At 42.9% G+C, this 19,888-nt stretch overlaps 1 protein-coding gene and 1 pseudogene across 1 annotated transcript; one reads left to right on the top strand and one right to left on the bottom strand.

The window, feature by feature from the left end:
* The first annotated feature begins 2,364 nt into the window (after positions 1–2,364).
* On the top strand, positions 2,365–6,572 carry LOC106583968 (DET1- and DDB1-associated protein 1). The gene is made up of 5 exons (XM_014168691.2): positions 2,365–2,857; positions 4,194–4,274; positions 4,371–4,422; positions 4,597–4,658; positions 4,892–6,572. The coding sequence occupies exons 1-5, from the start codon at positions 2,849–2,851 to the stop codon at positions 4,994–4,996; spliced, it is 309 nt and encodes a 102-aa protein (XP_014024166.1). The 5' UTR covers positions 2,365–2,848; the 3' UTR covers positions 4,997–6,572.
* A 2,652-nt stretch (positions 6,573–9,224) lies between these two features.
* The window catches only part of LOC106583966 (anoctamin-8-like), a 66,063-nt pseudogene continuing 55,399 nt past the window's right edge, over positions 9,225–19,888 (bottom strand).

Below are 19,888 nucleotides of genomic sequence, written 5' to 3'. Positions count from 1 at the left end.
TTGGTCCATCTGATTTGTTTAATAGACATCTGGATACTGTGAATCAGGATTTTGTGGCCATTTACACAGATGATTCAAAAGACCCAAGGACAGGACGCACTGGGTCAGCATTTGTAGTGCAGGAATGTGGGGTGGCAGGCAGGAAACATATTACAGATCATCTGGCTGTATATACGGCAGAGCTGATGGTCATAATGTTGGCCTTGCAGTCGGTGGAGGAAGTCAAGCCAGACAGAGAAGTAATTTGCTCTGATTCATGTGCAGTGTTGAGGAGTCTGCAGTCATTTAGCTCACGTAGCAGACCAGACCTGCTTTATGAGGTACTACAAACCCATTGCAGGATTAGACAGATGGGTATACAGATAAGATTTACTTGGGTCCCAGCCCATGTGGGGGTGGAGGAGAACGAGGCAGTTGATGTACTGGCTAAATAAGCACTTAGTAGTGGGGATGTTGATGTTGTAGTTTCAATGAGCAAGGCAGAGGCAAAAAGCCTGAAATTGACAGTGATGGTGCAGAGACGACAGGAGCAGTGGAATAGAGATACTAAGGGCAGGCATTTATTTCAAGTACAGAGGAAAGGGTAGGATGGCAGGAAGGGAAAGAAGAGAGGAGGCTATTTTTAGAAGATTAAGGGTGGGACACAGCCAGTTGAATAAGACTTTAAATGTGATAGGAAAGCATCCAACAGGAAAGTGTGATTATTGCCAGAAAACAGAGACCGTGGAGCATGTATTGCTACAGTGTGGATAGTATCAGCGGGAAAGAGAGGATGAGATCTAGTATGAGGGAGAAGGGGATACGGGAAATTAGCTTATGGAGTATATTAAGTAGCAAGTAGGATTTAGTTTCTCCGTGTCTGCCCCACACTCCAGTACATTAGGTGGTGGTAATGCACCATAACATTGGATGCCAACCACCGATAAACCCCACCGAAGAACACAATCCCGAAGAAGAACGCTAAAGACTTGGCCACGAAGCTAGCTAGGCCATTTACTTGTATTATAGCCATGACCATGTGCCTTACTGTAGATTGTGACAGCCGGTTAAATGGTGTCCCCTGAGAAGGCAAGAACAAGATGTATGTCAGATGAAGAGCAGTATTATCATAAGGAGATGTATATTTGGAATATGGAGGAGGAGTGGAGGGAAAAAGAGAGGCAGAGGAGGTCTAAGAGAGAGAGGGTGGAAGAGGGTGAGCTTGAGTCGGTTAGAAATTGCGGAAAAGGGGAGATGGTTTGTTAAAGAAGAATGGTAGAAAGTGTAAGCAGTGTGAGCTGAAGACAGGAGGAGAAATGGAAGTGAATGAGGGCGAAGTATTGGAGGTGGTAGGTGTGGTGAAGTTCTCGAAGCCCGAGGCTTGCACCGAGGGTCAGGATAAAGATGAGTCTGTGACAGTAGGAGTGAAGTTTAGAAAAAGTGGACCCTTGCCTTTTGGCTAATCCATTTGTGATTTCAGGGTGGGTGAAAACAGAGTTGGGTGCTGTGGAATTGGTGAGGGTAACCAGAAGTGGTCTTGTGATAATTGTTAGTGTTTCTGCTGGTCAGAGGGAGAAGGCGCTCCGTGTTAAAAGAATGGGGGCAAGAAATGTGAATTGTTTTGCTCTCAAGAAAAGAGCGCCATTGAAAGGAGTGATTACTGGGGTAGCAGTAAATGTAAAAGTTGACCAACTGAAGGGGAAGATTCCCGGTGTTTGTGGGTGGCATGAGTGGTGAAACAGAGAAGAATCATTGTCTGTTCTTTTGAGTTTTGATGTTGAGTCTGCCAGACAAAGTGATGTTAGGACCTATAATTTATCATATACGAGCTTTTATGCCGAATACATTACATTGTTACAGGTGTCAAGCTTATGGGCATGTGGCAGCAGTGTGTAGGAGGAAGGTTCCTAGGTGTGAGAAGTGTGCAGAAGGGCATGAGACAAAGGAATGTGTAGCATTGGGGAAAGTAGTGGTATGTGCTCGTTGTAGGGGTGCCGATGGAGCTGGGGATCAGAAATGTCCTGTAAGAGAGAGGCAGGTTGAGGTTTCCAGGGTTAAAGTAGTGCAGCATATGCTGAGGCAGTGAAGAAAGTAGAGGAAGATCGGTCAAGGGATCCTGAGAGGAGTGGTGTTTGTAGTAGATATGTACCAGCTCAGAGGGATAGGCCAACAAGTGATATATGTTTCAGTAAGATTGGATTTTTAGCAATGGTTATCAACTGTACTGCAGGGATGGAACGTAAGTCACAGAAAATTGAGGTTGTGGTGACAGCTGCAGAGAAGTATTTGGGTGTGCGAGACTTGATATCAGAAGAGTTACAGGGTGTGTTAAGTGTTGGTGTCCCATCCTTTCAAGTTGTTGGTCTGAGGTAGGATTAGATAGATTTAAATAGTGGAGTAGAGTGGTGTTCTTTTTTATTATTTGATTTATTAATTATTATTTGACTTTTTATAAGTTGTGTAGATGGTAGGTTTTTTTTAAGCAAAGTATAAGGGAGTTCTACTCCAGTCTAGTAGATGGCGGTAATGCAAACATTTATTGGATGCCAACCACCGTTAAATCTAATCGAAGAAGTACCTCACTGTACTTGCGTTTTTTATGATTACAGAAGATAAAGTTGGACGCAAGAATGTATACAACAGCGTGCTTCAAATAACAAGTGACTGTGGAGGATTTCATAAACATTGGCTAGTAGGCTGGAGAGCAGCTAGCAATCTAACTAGCTAAAACAGCAGTCTAACGTTCGCTGGCTTGATAAAACATTTTACATTAACTTTACCTAGCTACCTGCCACATTATCTATCCAGCTGCAAGATATTGTGCAAAGCTCAGTCTGCGTTTCGTCTTGCGATACAAAATTGGAGCATCATGGACAAGGTAATTTACCGGCAAAACATTTTTGCGAAGAGAAAGCAGCTACCAGCTTAGCAAGATAACGTTAGCTAATGTCAGTTCAGTGATCTCATCATATGGCTGTTCATTTTTCTGTTATTTAATTGTATGATCTGAAGTAGCTTGCTCACTATCTGTCTTATTGGTAACGTTCATGTGTTGCCATTAAATACTTAGTTAGCTAGCTTGTATCACAGAACAATGAGACAGATATTTCACCAGATGTATAAATGTGAAGCATCCGGTTGGCGTTTCCACTCACTATAAAATATGGCAGTGGTGGGAGAAGATGGAACGAGATGGATTTTGGCCGACATTCTGCTAATATTCTAATCGATGAAACATTTGATCTCAATAGTTTTCTGTAACCAAAACAAAAGTGGGCTTTTTTGTAGAGTTTACCCTTTTACAAAGTTTATTTTTATTGCGTTTAGACGGAATGCAAAGGCGACTTGAGTTATTGTACAAGCGCATTTCAGAGTAGGCGTTCCCCAACGGAAATATGCAAATATAGCTAGAACGCGCCAATTGGATCACGCTATCTCGTGTTTTGGGGTTTTCCCTCCTTGCTTGTTCTGCCCACTATGGCTCTTTGTACCCATTTGAAACGACAGCCTGTGGTCTATCTTGTTTTAGTTATACAAATATTTGCTTGTATCTCACCTGCCGGCAAGCCAGATAGAATCCTCCACTTGTTTCGACCATATGACAGGGAACGCCCAGGGTGTCAGCCACATGGCATCAGCCCTGGTTTCGAGCAGAGGTGTACCCCACCCACCCCATGGTGTCTTGGAGGTCACGTATTCCAGAACATGCAATCCTTCTCTGTAGTTTGAACCAAACGCTGTCAAAGGGGAAGTAAAGCATCCTTCATATTTAACTAACAAGATGTCGACCTAAAAACTAGCCAAGTACCTCAACTCCTCCACTGAGTTGAGTGCAGACTAGAGTTTTTTTTAAATGAACCTCTGACTCCTTCGAGTCGCTCTGTGTCGGTACTTAAATGTACGCATGTTTGTCCTCTATTGCATGCCTTTTTGTTTCTTTTTAATAAAACGTTAATTAAATACAACCACCTCAGCACTAATGCTCTTGTGCCCATTGAATTTCAATGTGGAGGAGTTGAGGTACTTAGCTAACCTAAAACCAGACATGATAGATAAGGCAAGGGATAGGACAGAATTTTGCAGGGCAAGAGGCTTAGTCACCCATGAACTGCAAGACTAGGATGACGCTCTGCAAAATTGGCAGCTGGTGTCATTTTAGATGTAGTCTACACCTTTACTTAGCTACACAACACATGAATAATATTTTTCTACAGGCAGATTTCTTAAAGGGTCTCCCTGTTTACAACGAGAGCAATTTCAGCCTGTTCCATGCAGACCCTGTGTGCAAAGCATCGGTGAGCACTTACTCATCTATCAGAACATTTGTAATATGACAGATGGACATCATCAGTCTTGCTCCCCCTGAAATGCTTTTAAATAACTTTTTACAGAACCGAAGACCGTCCGTGTACCTCCCGACCTGCGAGTACCCCTCAGAACAGAGTAAGTTCCTTCATCCTTACTGGAGTGCACAGACTTCATCTATAGTCTTTATTTGCTTTGTCTTGGGAAACATGTACTGCTAGAAATAAAACATTTTTTATTTTAAACTCAAGCCATTTCCCCTTCCAAAACAACTAAATTATTCTTCATAAATGAATTTCTTTTACTTCCTAGTCATTGTCACGGAGAAAACAAATATCCTCCTTCGCTACCTTCACCAACAGTGGGACAAAAAGGTGAGTTGGTGGGGGCTTCCCATTCCTGAAAGAATAGATACATTTATGAATAGCAAGGTGTCATGCTCTAAATGTAAGGTGTCATGCAAGAGTAACAGATGTCACCTGTAACAGACCAGGAACGGCTTAAAGCATGGTCAGCCATGCTCACTCTGAAACTGGAACATCAACTTTGTAGAGGAGGTTGTCAATCAGGTGAGTGAAAGCACTGATTGTCCTCCTCTGTTGAACAGAATGCAGCGAAGAAGAGGGAACAGGATCAAGGAGAGGGAGGGAGTCCAGCACCTCCACACAAAATTGCAAGGACAGATAGCCAAGAGATGAACGAGGACTCTTAGGAGTGTGTGTACGGATGCGTGCATCTGGAGGAAGTACATACAGGCACACAACAGACATGACTATAAAGACATACGAGACACTCACACTTTGACAAACAACCTGAGAAAATGTCCACCCTGGTTTGGGAAAATGAAAAAAACAGTGGCTTTTTTTGTTACCTTCAAAGAGTTTCCTGCCTTGTCTAGTGCCCTGTTTTCAGCTTCACTGCCTAGCCCTGACCACATGGGGCACTGCAACATCTTTCCACACAGTTTGCTTCAGCAGACCCAATACACTGAACTTCTGCCTGCCACAGCAGGGGAGGACCCAAGGATGTATATAAACCCTGGATTGATGATGCAATGTATTGGCCATTGAGAGGCTTTGAAGCCACTGGTCGGCCATATTGGCAATCTCCAGTAGGAGCAGTCCGCCGTAGGAATTAATGGAATTCAACAGTATTTCAATTAAATGTTTGAAGAACAAAATTACATTCATTTCATGCATTTTTAGTTGTAGTGGGGACAGTAACCCTAGTACTCTGAAAAATATATATTTGTTTTATATGTTTAGCTCAAATAATATAATGTAAAAGTATGCATTAAAGTGTCTAATAGAAGTGTCAAAAATGAATGTGGCTTCCACAATCTTTTTTTCCAATGGAAAATTACTAAGATGGCTGCACCGAGGCTTCAATACAGTGCCCCCTGTCAGTCATCCAGGGTTTATACACATCATTGGGAAGAACCCTCCCCCCTGGACTTAATGTTCAACGTGCATTATCTTCCATTCTGCTCTGGATTTGTTTGTGTTTTAAGTTTGCTGCTTGTTTTACTGTCAATTCTAGTTCTGACATGTTAACTAGGACAAGTCAGTTAAGAACAAATAATTTTTTACAATGATGGCCAAACCCGGACGATGCTGGGCCAATTGTGCTCCGCCCTATGGGACTCCAAATCACGACTGGATGTGATACAGCCTGGATGACAAGTGACTCAACAGTTTACTAGCTTAGTTTGAATTTTTGCTGCTTTCTGGCAAAGTATCCCTGTTAAAAAAATAATTATAATATAATGTCAAGCCAAATTGTTTTAGTCACAGGTGTTGACTATTCAGTTTGCTAGAATTGCTTTTCAATTTGTTTACACTGCAATCGATGGACCCATTAGGTATTTTTGTTAAACTCAAAAGTTATAGCACCGGTAGAACAATGAATAGTAGCCTACATCAATATGAGGGGTAGAGAGAATGTTGTATTCAGTATGAAGACCTACAGTGCCTTGTGAAAGTACACACCCCTTGCACATTCTTTATATTTTTGCTGCCTTAGAATTAAATCTAAAAAGGAATGAAATTAGATTTAATCCTGTGTTGTCTTTTTATATAGCAAAATGTGAAGACTGCAACGGGTATGTAGACTTTCACTAGTGACTGTATGTAAATATAATAGCCAGTGCCGGCTGTTAAATATCAAGCCAAGACCTTAATATCTGTCAAAATAAATTATTTTGAATCTGTCTTTTGTAAAATGAATACATGTATCTACATGGATATTATACTAGATGCTGTTATTAAATGTTAAGAGAAGCACTGCTACCCAATGTTTGGATCTTGAAGAAAAAAAAAAACTTCCCGAGCTGGGGGGGCGAAGTTGTGTGGAGAAGAGGATAAAGGATTAAAGATAGTATGATATGTAACAGACCACTTGCCATGGAATGCAAAAATGGGTGCAGTCGCCATCCTGCCTTGTTCCAGAGATTTAGTTGGTACTAGAACTGGTGTAACATTCACAACATTGAAGATAAAATAGTAATGAAAAGAGATGACGATTAATATCTGCTCTAGAGGTCGACCGATTTATCGGCATGGCCGATTAATTAGGGTCGATTTCAAGTTTTCATAACATTCGGTAATCAGCCTTTTTGGATGCCAATTATGGCCAATTACATTGCAATCCATGAGGAAACTGCGTGGCAGGCTGACCACCTGTTACGCGAGTGCAGCGTCAAAAGGATCTTGTTGCTAGCTAGCATGAAACTTATAAAAAACAATCAATCTTCACATAATCACTAGTTAACTACACATGGTTGATGATATTACTAGTTGAACTAGCTTGTCCTGCGTTGCATATTATCAATTTGGTGCCTGTTAATTTATCATCGAATCACAGCCTACTTCAACTTCGCCAAAAGCACATTCATGAAAAAAGCACTGTCGTTGCACAAATGTACCTAACCATGAACAGCAATGCCTTAATTAAAATCAATACACAGAAGTATATTTTTTTTACTTGCATATTTAGTTAAGAAATTCATGTTAGCAGGCAATATTAACTATGGAAATTGTGTCACGTCCAGGTATATGCAACAGTTTGGGCCGCCTGGCTCGATGCGAACTGTGAGCTAATTTGCCAGAACCTTACATAATGACATTGAAGGTTGTGCAATGTAACAGCAATATTTAGACTTAGGGTTGCCACCCATTCAATAAATTACAGATGGTTCCGTATTTCACTGAAAGAATAAACGTTTTGTTTTCGAAATGATAGTTTCCGGTTTTGACCATGTTAATGACCAAAGGCTCGTATTTCTGTGTTTATTATATTATAATTAAGTCTATGATTTGATATTTGATAGAGCAGTCTGACTGAGCGGTGGTAGGCAGCAGCAGACTCGTAAGCATTAATTCAAACAGTACATTACTGCGTTTGCCAGCAGCTCTTAGCAATGCTTGATGCACAGCTCTGTTTGACTTCAAGCCTATCAACTCCCGAGATTAGGCTGGCAATACTAAAGTGCCTGTAAGAACATCCAATAGTCAAAGATATATGAAATACAAATGGTATAGAGACAAATAGTTGACGCATCATAATTCCTATAACTACAACCTAAAATCGGCCGATTAATCGGTATCGGCTTTTTTTGGTCCTCCAATAATCAGTATCGGCGTTGAAAAATCATAATCGGTCGACCTCTAATCTGCTCTATATAATACATTTCTATACATTTTCTGTAACGTTGCACCCTTCAGAACAGTCCTCAGACCTATGTTAATATTTACACTGCTCAACAAAATCACTGCAAATGTGTTTTCCAGATGCTGCAATCGAAGTGAGTTGACTGTTGTCAGTGATCTTCCTTCTCTAGGTCTACTTGCCATCCTCTGACTTTGAAGCATAAAGACATGTTATGCTTCTACTAGACTGTTCTCAATATACACGCTACGCCTTGCCCTGTTTTATTGTGTATAGATGGGTTGGCTGACAACATCATGAAAATTATGCGCGCGCATAGATGTGGCCGGAAGGTGCACGTTATGATTCTGAATAGTCAGATAGATTGCAACAATGAAAAGAAGCTGCCTTGTGGGGGATCGTAGATGGCTTGTTTCAGTTCATATCTTGTTATTGAAACCATGTCTTGTTTTGACTGATGTCATGTCTATGCCTATATGGCTTAAATTCGCTAGATAGCTAACCAACAACTGTAAAGATGTATTTCAGACAAGTGCTCATTGTGCAAATGTATTTGTTTTCAATAAACATTTGGAGATTAAATATAGTTTACATGTCAACAGTCTAAGCCAACCCCGTCTGTTTTGCCCCATAGTTGTGTATGTGTCTAAACAACCAACCTATGTAGGTCAAATGTTCTTTTCAGCTTCGCTCAAATAAAAAAAAAATGGATTGAAAAGTAGACTGCTGCTGGAAACTAAGACACTGCATTGCAGTGCTTGAGGCATCTCTACAGACCAGGGTTTGATCCCAGGCTGTCGCAGCTGGCCATGACCGGGAGACCTATGAGGTGGCACACAATTGGCACACTGTCGTCCGTGTTAGGGGAGGGTTTGGCCAGCCGGGATGTCCTTGTCCCATCGCGCTCTAGCGACTTCTTGTGGCGGGCCGGGCGCATGCATGCTGACTTCGGTCGCTAGCTGTAGGTGTTTCCTCTGACACATTGATGCGGCTGGCTTCCAGGTTAAGCGAGCAGTGTGTCAAGTAGCAGTGCGGGTTGACAGGGTCGTGTTTCGAGGATGCATGGCTCTCGACTTTCGCCTCTCTCGAGTCCGTACGGCGATGGGACAAGACTAACTACCAATTGGATATCACAAAAATTGGGGAGAAAAAGGAGTAAGAAGTACCCAAAAATAATACACATTTTTAAAAAGTTCTTTCCGTTATGTAATTGAAACAATGTAAATGTACATTTGTTTCATACTTTCATGTTTCAGGGAAGAAAGAAATTAACATTTCTGTTTACATTTGTTTTATTATCTATTTTCAAATCTTACAAAAAATATGACAAAATAAAATAAATAATCCCATTTCCCAGTATTATATTTTTCTTGAAAATAAAGTTTTTTTTTTGTACAGTGGTACATTGGAAGAGAACATGATGTCTTATCAGTTAGTGAGGCTGTTGTAAATATGTTTTTTTTTTATTTAGTTAAGAGGTTTAAGGGAAGGGTTCTACATACTGGTAGCTGTACAGTACATTTCACCTCCACACATCTACTTCACAGCATCATCAGCACTCCACCCACAAATCTCCAGAAAACGTATGTTTTGGGACTGAGAGGGACCTTTTCATTATAAAGTTGGAGGAAATACATTCCTAGCGTGCAAGGAATGTGTTTGCTGGCCTCCTAAATGCTCGCCAGCTAGCTAACCCGTTTGCCATTCCTTTAGCGTAGTTAGCTACAGTAGTTATCTAATACCATCAGTTGTTGTGTTAGTATCATATTTGGCCTATTCCACCGTTTGTAGAATGCATACTGGCATTTGAATGTAGCGCGGGATAAGGGAATCCAGACACGGTAGACACATTTAAATATAAGTGTAGACACATGACGCATTCGTAATTCCATGATCCAGAACTCTGATCGGATATTAAACTGAACTGTCAAGTCTAGACACAGCCTCAGTTCTCTTCTCGTAACCCTTCTCATATTTGTAACTAAGCAGTGCAATGAAAGAACATCAAAAGGTAAACTCGTTCAGAGTACTTCCTTACAGTTAGAAAATACGTATAGTTGCATTGATACTGACATTAACCATTTCACTACTTCTAAGTAGCTCTGTCTGATAAAAGGGTCAACGTGTTTAGTGAGGCCAAAGGACATGGACGGCCACTGACCCAAAAAAGGCTGCATCTCGATAGTCTTACTAACATGGCCTGAGCTCCTTGTCTCCTTTCCTTCATCGGCACTTATCTGAAAATACCGGACAGATAAAAGCAACATGTTAGTTGCCTGCTGTGAATTTGCGATAGCTTATCCATTCCTTTCAGATCAGGGAAATAGAGGAGGCCATTCAGAACTACTAAGATACAACCTGCATCAAAGGCGAAACAAACAAAGAAACCAACCTAGTCTGTTCCAGAGCTGCGGCATGCAGGTGTACCATGGATGACTGTTACTGACAATAGTCTATGACAGAAAATCTAATCAAATACTTCCAAATGTGTCTGACTAAGCAGCTGCAGTAAAAGAGAACAAAATTGAAATCATGTCTCAATTGTGTCATCCGTGGCCTAGTTATTTGGCATTATTCACAAATGTATGATGACGATGATAGTAACCAAATGGTTTCCTTGTTATTTGTACAGAATGACTTAATGGCTGTAGAGTGAGGGGGAAATGTAATGATAAGGTCACAAACAACTGCTCTTTCCGTTTCCTTATTACCTTTAAGTGCCTTTTCAGCTCAAATACATTCTCATGTAACTACTACTACCAGTACTAGTTCAGTCAGTCAGAGCTCAATACTCATTGTTTCCGTCATATGCATGAAAATACTCAACCTGGTCTCAGAGCATTTCTTATTATTCTGTACGTAAATCTGAGAAACTCCATTTAGTATGATATGTTATGTTTCATATGGTATGTATTAATTTGTGATGTCCATCGCCAATTTTGTATGATATGTTACAAATTACAATTTGTATTATATGTTACAAATTGCAAAACGTACAATATGTTACGTATTTGCAAAATGTACAATATGTTACGAATTTGCTAAATGTATATGTTACGAATTCTAGCTAGATGTCTAACATTAGCTAGGTTAGGGTTAAGGTTAGGAGTTAGGTTAAAGGGTTAGGGTTTGCTAAAAGGATTAAGATTAGGGGAAGGGTTAGCCTAAAGGGTTAGGGGAAGGGTTAGCTAACATGCTAAGTAGTTGCAAAGTAGCTAAAAAATTGTAAGTAGTTAAAGTTGCTAATTAACTATAAATTGTCCATGATGAGATAAGTAACCATACTAAACATAATATATCATACTAACTTGAGTGTCCCGGATGTACATGTACTATGTTATGTCTAGTCTATGAGACCAGGCTGAAATACCATATTGAGTCTCATTGCAGAAGCATGACATTATTCTGTAGCTTGTATAGTTACAGCAAGGCAATCCATGCACAATGAAACTTTATGCATGTTTTTTGCCAAAATTCATATTTGATAGGCATTTTAGGTAACCTCGTCTCATATTTAAAGCACAGAGATGAAAAGAACAGTGTACCAGGGAAGCTTCCTTAGATTAGGTTTCCTATTTCAGAAGGGAGACAGGTGTGTGTCTGGTTCAGCCCAGATGGAGAGAGGAGAGATGGGATGTGAATACCCACACTGAGAAGCCAGGTCAGGTGGAGGAGATTGAAATATTTGGGTGGTGGAACTAGAGATGCAGTTGGCTAAGGCATGGACCAGTAGAAGACTAGTGTATATGGCTGTGCCACTATGTCCCTCCAATACTATATTATTGCAAAGATCCTAGCCAAAGAGGATGACGTGGAGGAGCAAAGTTAATGTTTACCGCATGTCTCTGTGCTGAATCTCTGCTGTGAAGTGCAGTGGTTCTTCTTTTCAATGAAGAAGACTAGATGTACTATGAGTTTATAGGCACAGATCTAATATCAGATTACCTTCCCCAAATCCAAAACTTAACAGTAGGGGTGGGGGACACACAACTGACTGCTGATCAGTATCCAAGGACAATGTCATCATACTCTAAATTAGAGACGTATAAACCACTGTCTTGTTCTCTGGCACCATCCTCTGGCCACATTATAGAAAATAAAGATGGTTGAATAATCCCTTTGGATTTGCTTATAAAAGGAATTTAGAAATCTGGGATCTTGAGAAATGTAACTATGTTCTCACATGCCAGTGTACTCAGAAAGGTACTGCTTTGGCAACATCCCAAATTACATATATGACACAAGGGGAAATAAAATATGTCAGCTCTCGAATGATTGGGAACAGCAGCCATCCAGATGAAATAACAACAGCATCAGTATAAGATACTAGCGATTAAAAAAAGCAAGTGTTTGCATATGTTAGGTTGTGTTATGAGGCAGGCTGGTATAGTCCTTCCTTACACCTGCAGAACAAGCTCTGCTGTCTCAGTGCAGGACTTCGGGGTTTAGTGCAAATGTTCTCTCTTTCTATCTCACTAATCTAGTCAGATCTTTGTGTTGAAATGGAGTGTCATGATCAGTATACTGTCTATAATGTCTCTCTCTGCAGGCTTGAATGGGGAGAGATTAGAATGGCAAACAGTAGACTGCAGTAACCCAAACTCTCCATAGCACATACTGTATACTGTCTAGTCTACACACACATCCATGTCAACATCCTGTGGCATCTTTCTTCATCGGACTCTGAGTTTCCTGGGCAGGCATCAGTCAAAACAACTGTCATTCTCTCCCTCTCTTTCTTTTCCTCTCTCCCTACTGATACGAGACAGTATGTGTTGTCTTTTATCAAACAACTTTCATCTCTGCCTTTCACAACATCCACTCTCACTGTCAGACATACACTTCAGATATTCCTGTTGTTTTCTTGGGAGGTATATACTAAGCTCGGGTGGTTCTTTTTGCTTTGTAAATAAAGCTCCTGGCACTTCATGTTTGTTTTTAAATGGGAGATTAGGCTGATGAGAATGAACTTCACGTGTTTTGCAGTACTGCTCAAATTTGAAAACACTGATTGATATTGCACGGCTAGCAAAGCCGCTTCGTTTAAGTAGAAAAGCTGATAGGCCTTCATAGTTAAAAATGTGTATGATATCAGGCGACCATTTTGTGGATGCTACGAAAGGTCTCATTATGCGTTTGATTCACACACACACCAATAAATGTTTTTCCTTCTCTTCCCCAAAACCAGGCTATTATGTTTCAGTGGCAAGATGGCCACCAAGATGTTTTCAATTTTCAGATGAGAATAAATCAAGATAAACTGCTCTCCCTTTTTTCACGAAAAGTTTTAGAAACACAGCTCATGCATGTCTATATGTATTGCAGACAAAAGTGAGGTATGTGTGTGTCTCTATAGGAGCATGGGTTATGTTTTCATCACCATCAGCCCATTCCCCTCACAGCCTCTAGGCAGTGTCTACATACACAACCTCAGACCCAGACAGCATGGAGAGAGGCTTGGCCTTTTCACCCCACTTATTTTTCCTTGTAGTAGATATATCAAGTTAAGTTCTCAAAGCAGTTTGTCATCTCTTTCCAAAGAGAGACTAGACTTTACGGTCCGGGGAGTCTGTGTGTTCGTTCTCCACTGTGTCCCCTCCACGTGAACAGCTCTCGTCTGTCACCCCATTCAGGTCAGACTTGGTGGGCTGTTTGTCAGACGCCTGGTACCCCTCTCCTGGTCGGGGTAACTGGGTCCCATTCACACAGGATCCCCCCTCCGACTTCCCAAAGTTAAACAGTTTCCCCGGGTTGAATGACTTGCTTGGCGACTGAGACCACTCCTGGTTACCACTTGGGACGGTCGCAGACATCGTGGTATTCGTTGCCGTGGCTGCCGCTGCTGCAGCAGAAGTCGCTGCCGCTTCCTTCTTATTCTCGGGCGACTTGAGGAACTTGAAGCTAAGGAACCCGGGGAGCTTGGGTTCGTTTCCGGTGGGAGACTGAGGGGAGCGCGTGCTGCTTGAGGAGAACTTGTTCTGTAAGGGGATGATCTGTTTGAGCTTCATCACGTTGTTGTTGGCCAGGAGGGAGCTGGGCCTCTTGGGCTTGTCCCCCCCCTCCACCCCCTCCAGTGCGGGACTTCCCCCCCATGGCTCTTGTCGTGGTGGTGGTCTCCCCCGGAGGAGTCCTTCCCCTCATCTCTCTCCCTTTCCCTGCGAGCCTGGTACTCCGCCTGCCTCTGCCTCTCCTCCTCCTCTCTCTTCCTCCTCTGTAGCTGTTGATAGTGTTGCTGTGCTTGCCGCTCGTGCCTCTGTAGGGAGAGAAACAACCGTTACAACAACTCATACAATCACAGTCTGACAAAACTGTGCACACTCTGAGCCGAGAAACTATCTATTCACTCTTAACCTCTACCAGGTACAGCCAGAAGAGGATGGTTTCTTTTCTGGGGAGTTTTCCTACCCAATGTGCCTCTGCTTGCCCTTTGAGGTCTAGGCCGGGTTACTGTATCACTTTGGGTTACTGGGGACACTTTGTGACAACTGGTGATATAAAAAGGGCTTTCTAAATCAATTTGATTGATTATTGATTGATTGATACAATGACCTCCTCACAACACCAATGTGATTCAGGCATGGACAATTTACCTTAAAGGCCTCCCTGCGTTGGTACTCCAGTTTTGCTATCTTCTCTCCTACCCAGCTGGGGATATCTGGGATCGCTACGTGAATGATGTACTTCAGCAGGATGGCAAAGTGCTGAGAGAGAGCGAGCAAGACAGAACGTTATAACATTTAAAAGACCAGTCTGGTCAGGCTGTTTGAGTTAGCAGGCCAAGCCAGAGAGCTGTTCACCTGTGAGCTGTTTACTGGCTGCAGTGCTGTGTTGTGTTTATTTAGTATGTTGAGACTCTCCTATTCTGTCCCCCCCCCCCTTTACACCTCACCACCAGCAGTGTGACAGAGTGGTGGAGATGTCCAGAGATCATGTAACACTTGAGCTTTCTTACAGGTACGTACAGTCTCTGGCTGGGAGTAGGGTTCACATCACTCACCACCCATCTGCCCTGTCAACAACCACAGAAGTAGCCAGGAATGATCCGCCTCATTTCACACTTTATCATTTTTACTGCTATGGGCACTTAGTTGAATAGCTGAAAGCTGCCTCGGAGGAGGATACATTTCATTGAGGTAGCTGTGGTTAGCTTTTAAAATAGTATTGCCTGTTTCTAAGCTTTCATAGGGGCTTAAGACACACCTGCTGCTGACTAGTGAGCAAGACTAGCTACATGGTAGATACCGTTGTAACGGAAATCCCTTCTCTGGGATGTAAAACAACTTTGACATCTTTACTTACGAAAGATTTAAAATGTATGTCATATTTATTATTATGACTTAATTTTAATCTCATCTGAAAGCCTGCTAGTATACTGCACACTGAGGACGGCTTGATGCCAAAACGCATTGGTGCAGCTGCAGGTCATAATAAACGTTTGAAATGTGTCTTTTGGAAGACGCTACTATGACTACAGCTCACCGAGGTTACTTTTAAAGAGACAAGTCTATATGGCCTGCTGGGCTGCTGTCAGTTTGAGAGGTTGAGCTGCTCTGAGATCAGTTGTCTAGCCATATATCCTCACCTCAATTATTAGAAGACGTCAATCAAATCTGACTCTGGATCAGTGCTGAGAGTTAGTCTACCACCTACAAAATCCCTATTTAGGCATTAGCTGATGTCAGGTGTGTAACTGTAGTAGAGTCTGTACTTCGAGGATGACAATGGAGATGATGGCCATCTCAGGGCTGAGCCAGGGGAAGAGTCGCTGCAGCTGACCACACTGACCAATCAGGTAACAGTTGACTATGATGGCGATTAGACCCATGGCTTCCATTGCTGTCTGCAGAGAGAGAGAGAGACACACACACACACACACAACAGACAGGCTTACTGTATGTACATACAGTATAACACAGAACCTCATGCTTTCAAAGCTTACACAAGGTAAATTCATGATTAGGTTTATATGAAAGGACAGGGCTCTGTTTATGAAATATTAGTGCTGGGCTGCAACAAAAGTCTATGAACACTGGCCTTCCATAATCAGAGTCCCCCGTTCACACTGCCGGTCTTAGGACTGTCCTTTAGTCCTACCCGTCACTGGCCCTTAGTCCAACCTGTCCCTGTCCTACTTGTCATTGTCCCTCAGTCCTACCGTCCTGTCCCTCTGTCTTACCTGTCCCGTCGCTCAGTACTATGTTCCACTGTCCGTCCCTCAGTCCTTCCTGTCCCTCAGTCCTACCTTCAACTGTCCGTCGCTCAGTTATACCTGTCCCTCAGTCCTACCTGCCACTGTCCCTCAGTTCTACCTGACACTGTCCCTCAGTCCTACCTGTCCTGTCCTTTAGTCCTATCTGTCACTGTCCCTTAGTCCTACCTGTCATTGTCCTACTTGTCATTGTCCCTCAGTTCTACCGCCCTGTCCCTCAGTCCTACTTGTCCTGTCCCTCAGTCCTACCTGTCGCTCAGTCTTACCTGTGACTCAGTCCTACTTTCAACTGTCCGTCCCTCAGTTATACCTGTCCCTCAGTCCTACCTGCCACTGTCCCTCAGTCCTACCTGCCACTGTCCCTCAGTCCTACCCGTCCTGTCCCTCAGTCCAACCTGCCAGTGTCCTACCTGCCACTGTCCCTCAGTCCTACCTGTCGCACAGTCTTACCTGTCCCGCAGTCCTACCTGTCACTGTCCCTTAGTCCTACCTGTCCTTGTCCCTCAGTTCTACTTGTCATTGTCCCTCAGTCCAACCGCCCTGTCCCTCAGTCCGTTCCCACAGTCCTACTTGTCCTGTCCCTCAGTGCTACCTGTCCTGTCCCTCAGTGCTACCTGTCCCTACTTCCTATCTTCCACTGTCCCTCAGACCTACCTGTCGCTCAGTCTTATCTGTCCCTCAGTCCTACTTGTCATCCCTCAGTACTACTTGTCATGTCCCTCAGTACTACCTGTCCAACAGTCCTACCTGTCCCTAAGTCCTACCTGCCGCTGTCCCTCAGTCCTACCTGTCCCTCAGTCTTACCTGTCCCTCAGTCCTACCTTCAATTGTCCATCCCTCAGTTCTACCTGTCCCTCAGTCATACCTGCCTCTGTCCCTCAGTTCTACCTATCCCTCAGTCCTACCTTCCACTGTCTGTCCCTCAGTCCTACCTGTTACTCAGTCCTACCTGCCACTGTCCCTTAGTCCTACCTGTCACTGTCCCTCATTCCTACCTGTCAGTGTCCCTCAGTCCTACCATCCTGTCTTCCTGTCCCGCAGTCCTACTTGTCCTGTCCCTCAGTCCTACTTGTCCTGTCCCTCAGTCCTACTTGTCCTGTCCCTCAGTCCTACCTGCCACTGTCCCTTAGTCCTACCTGTTGCTCAGTCTTACCTGTCCATGTCCCTTAGTCTTACCTGTCCCTCAGTCCTACCTGCCACTCTCCCTCAGTTCTACTTGCCACTGTCCCTCAGTCCTACCTGCCAGTGTCCCTCAGTCCTACCTGCCAGTGTCCCTCAGTCCTACCTGCCAGTGTCCCTCAGTCCTACCTGCCAGTGTCCCTCAGTCCTACCCGTCCTGTCCCTCAGTCCTACCTGCCAGTTTCCCTCACTCCTACCTGCCAGTGTCCCTCAGTTCTACCTGCCACTGTCCCTCAGTCCTACCTGTACTTCAGTCCTACCTGCCACTGTTCCTCAGTCCTACCTGTACTTCAGTCCTACCTGCCACTGTCCTTCAGTCCTAACTGCCACTAAGTATCATTTCTACTTTTTTTAAGTTCTTTCAATTCGACATATATTAAGTGAGCTTGAACAGACTGTTCTACCTGCCACTGTCCGATGCTCTCCACCCTCTGACCAAAGGGCCTCTGTAGGCCGGTACAGAGCTTTAAGGCGTCGCTGCGGATCTCTATGATGTTGTTAATGAGAGCACACATAGCCGCCAAGGGGAAGGCTGAGGAGAAGAGAACCACATAGCCAAACTGGACAAACATCTCCTGGTAGTCCTGGAAGGTGTCCTGGAAGGGACAAAATACACAACAGACACTGTCAGCACCGTGACATGGATAGATGATTATCACAGTGTTTAATATCTTTATTGTTTCAGTAAGGGCCAGAACAGAAGTTGTGTAAATGCAGTTGTACCTGTATGGGAAGTTAGCTAGTCATGGCTAACTTTGCCTCGCACAGTGACGTCAAAAGACCTAAAATAATATCTTACTGATTCTGAGTGCATAGTGCAAGATACAGATACCATGTATTTACATTTCTTGGTGGTAATACATACTGTATCTGCACTGTAGGGTTGTTCCCCGATAAGAGTGCCTTTGCGTCCCTTTTATATTTTAATACGAAATTGTGCACCAATATATTGCATTTTAAAAGCCAGTTATATTAGGGGCCTCCCGAGTAGCGCAGTGATTTAAGGCACTGCATCGCAGTGCTAGCTGTGCCACTAGAGATCCTGGTTCGAGTTCAGCCTCTGTCGCAGCCGGCCGCAACCGGGAGACCCATGGGGCAATGCACAATTGGCCCAGCGTCATCCGGGTTAGGGGAGGGTTTGGCCGACAGGGATGTCCTTGTCCCATCGCGCTCTAGCGACTCCTGTGGTGGGCCAGGCATCCACGCTGACACGGGCGGGCATTGTGTCAAGAAGCAGTGCGGCTTGGTTGGGTTGTGTTTTGTTTAGGGGGACGTAGGGCTCTCGACCTTCGCCTCTCCGAGTCCGTACGGGAGTGGCAGCAACGAGACAAGACTAACTACCAATCGGAAACCATGAAATTGGGGAGAAAAAAAAGGGGTAAAATATGAAAAAATTATCAGCCAGTTATATTAAATTAAGTGCCTTTTAATATAGACCACATGGAGATTTCAATAAATCAGATTTTTTTATATAAATAAAGACTTGCTAAAGTGCTGAAATTCAGCATTTTGACATGCCCCTCCGTGCACCCTCTGACTTATAGGAAGATTTTAACCCACTTAACCAACCTTTCTCAAAGTTTTCACCATTAGTAGCTAGGTTTCCATCCAATTGGTGACAGATTTTAATGTGCATATTCTAAAATTTAGCATAAAAATAATATGCACATTTTCCCACCAGATATGTGTTTCTATCAAATATGTGTTTCTATCAAAAAAGGCTTTGCGTGATGATGTAGTGCACTTAAAAAATACCCTTTGAAGTAAAATGGGTAAAACTCTACTGATGGTTTTCTCACAAAAATGTTGCACTATATAGCATGTGTGCCCACTCTGGTATTGGCACTTGTGCTCTAGCCAACAGCTCTTAGATACAGTGCGGGTAGGATAGCCTACATGATGACATTATTATGGAGAAAGATGATTTTTATTTGTCAAACGCTAGCCATGCAACGATGATCATGTCACCAGAATAAGACGCTCAATATTTATTGGAAAGGAGCATCAAGCTCATCACCTTGCACTTTCACCACCCTGTGAAGTTCATCATAATTTATTTAATCTGTAGCCTAATAAACTGCATGCTTTCCCGACGAGTCGTAGTGGGAGGATCACACAACATGTAATCGTGTGACTCCAAGTTTACGTCGCTATGATGGTTGTTATATCAATATTTGTGCATAAAAGCTTTTCCACCTATATTTCTTGCACAATTCATTTTACCATCTAGCATATTTTGTTTTATCGACATTTGGAAAGTTTACTGACACATTTTCTGTTTCCATAAGGCCTGTCGTTACATTTTTTATCCGGCGTACTTTACTCGCATAAAAATGTTGGCTGGAAACCTGGTTAGTATATAGCCCTAGCTATTTTGTTGCTTTGACAAAGTCATTTCTGAAGATCATTTATTTCATGTGATTTGGGATTCATTTACGTTTGTCCCTCATTTTAAGGTCAACCCTGTTATGTGAACTGAACTCACAATTTAACATTGTGAAACTATATTTTTTAAATGATTTATTTCAAAAGAAACATTGAACATCTAAT

This window comes from Salmo salar, chromosome ssa23, assembly GCF_905237065.1.
Source record: "Salmo salar chromosome ssa23, Ssal_v3.1, whole genome shotgun sequence".
Lineage (NCBI taxonomy): Eukaryota > Metazoa > Chordata > Actinopteri > Salmoniformes > Salmonidae > Salmo > Salmo salar.
Note: the sequence above shows the minus strand (reverse complement) of the source record. Positions and strands in the feature narration are given on the sequence as shown.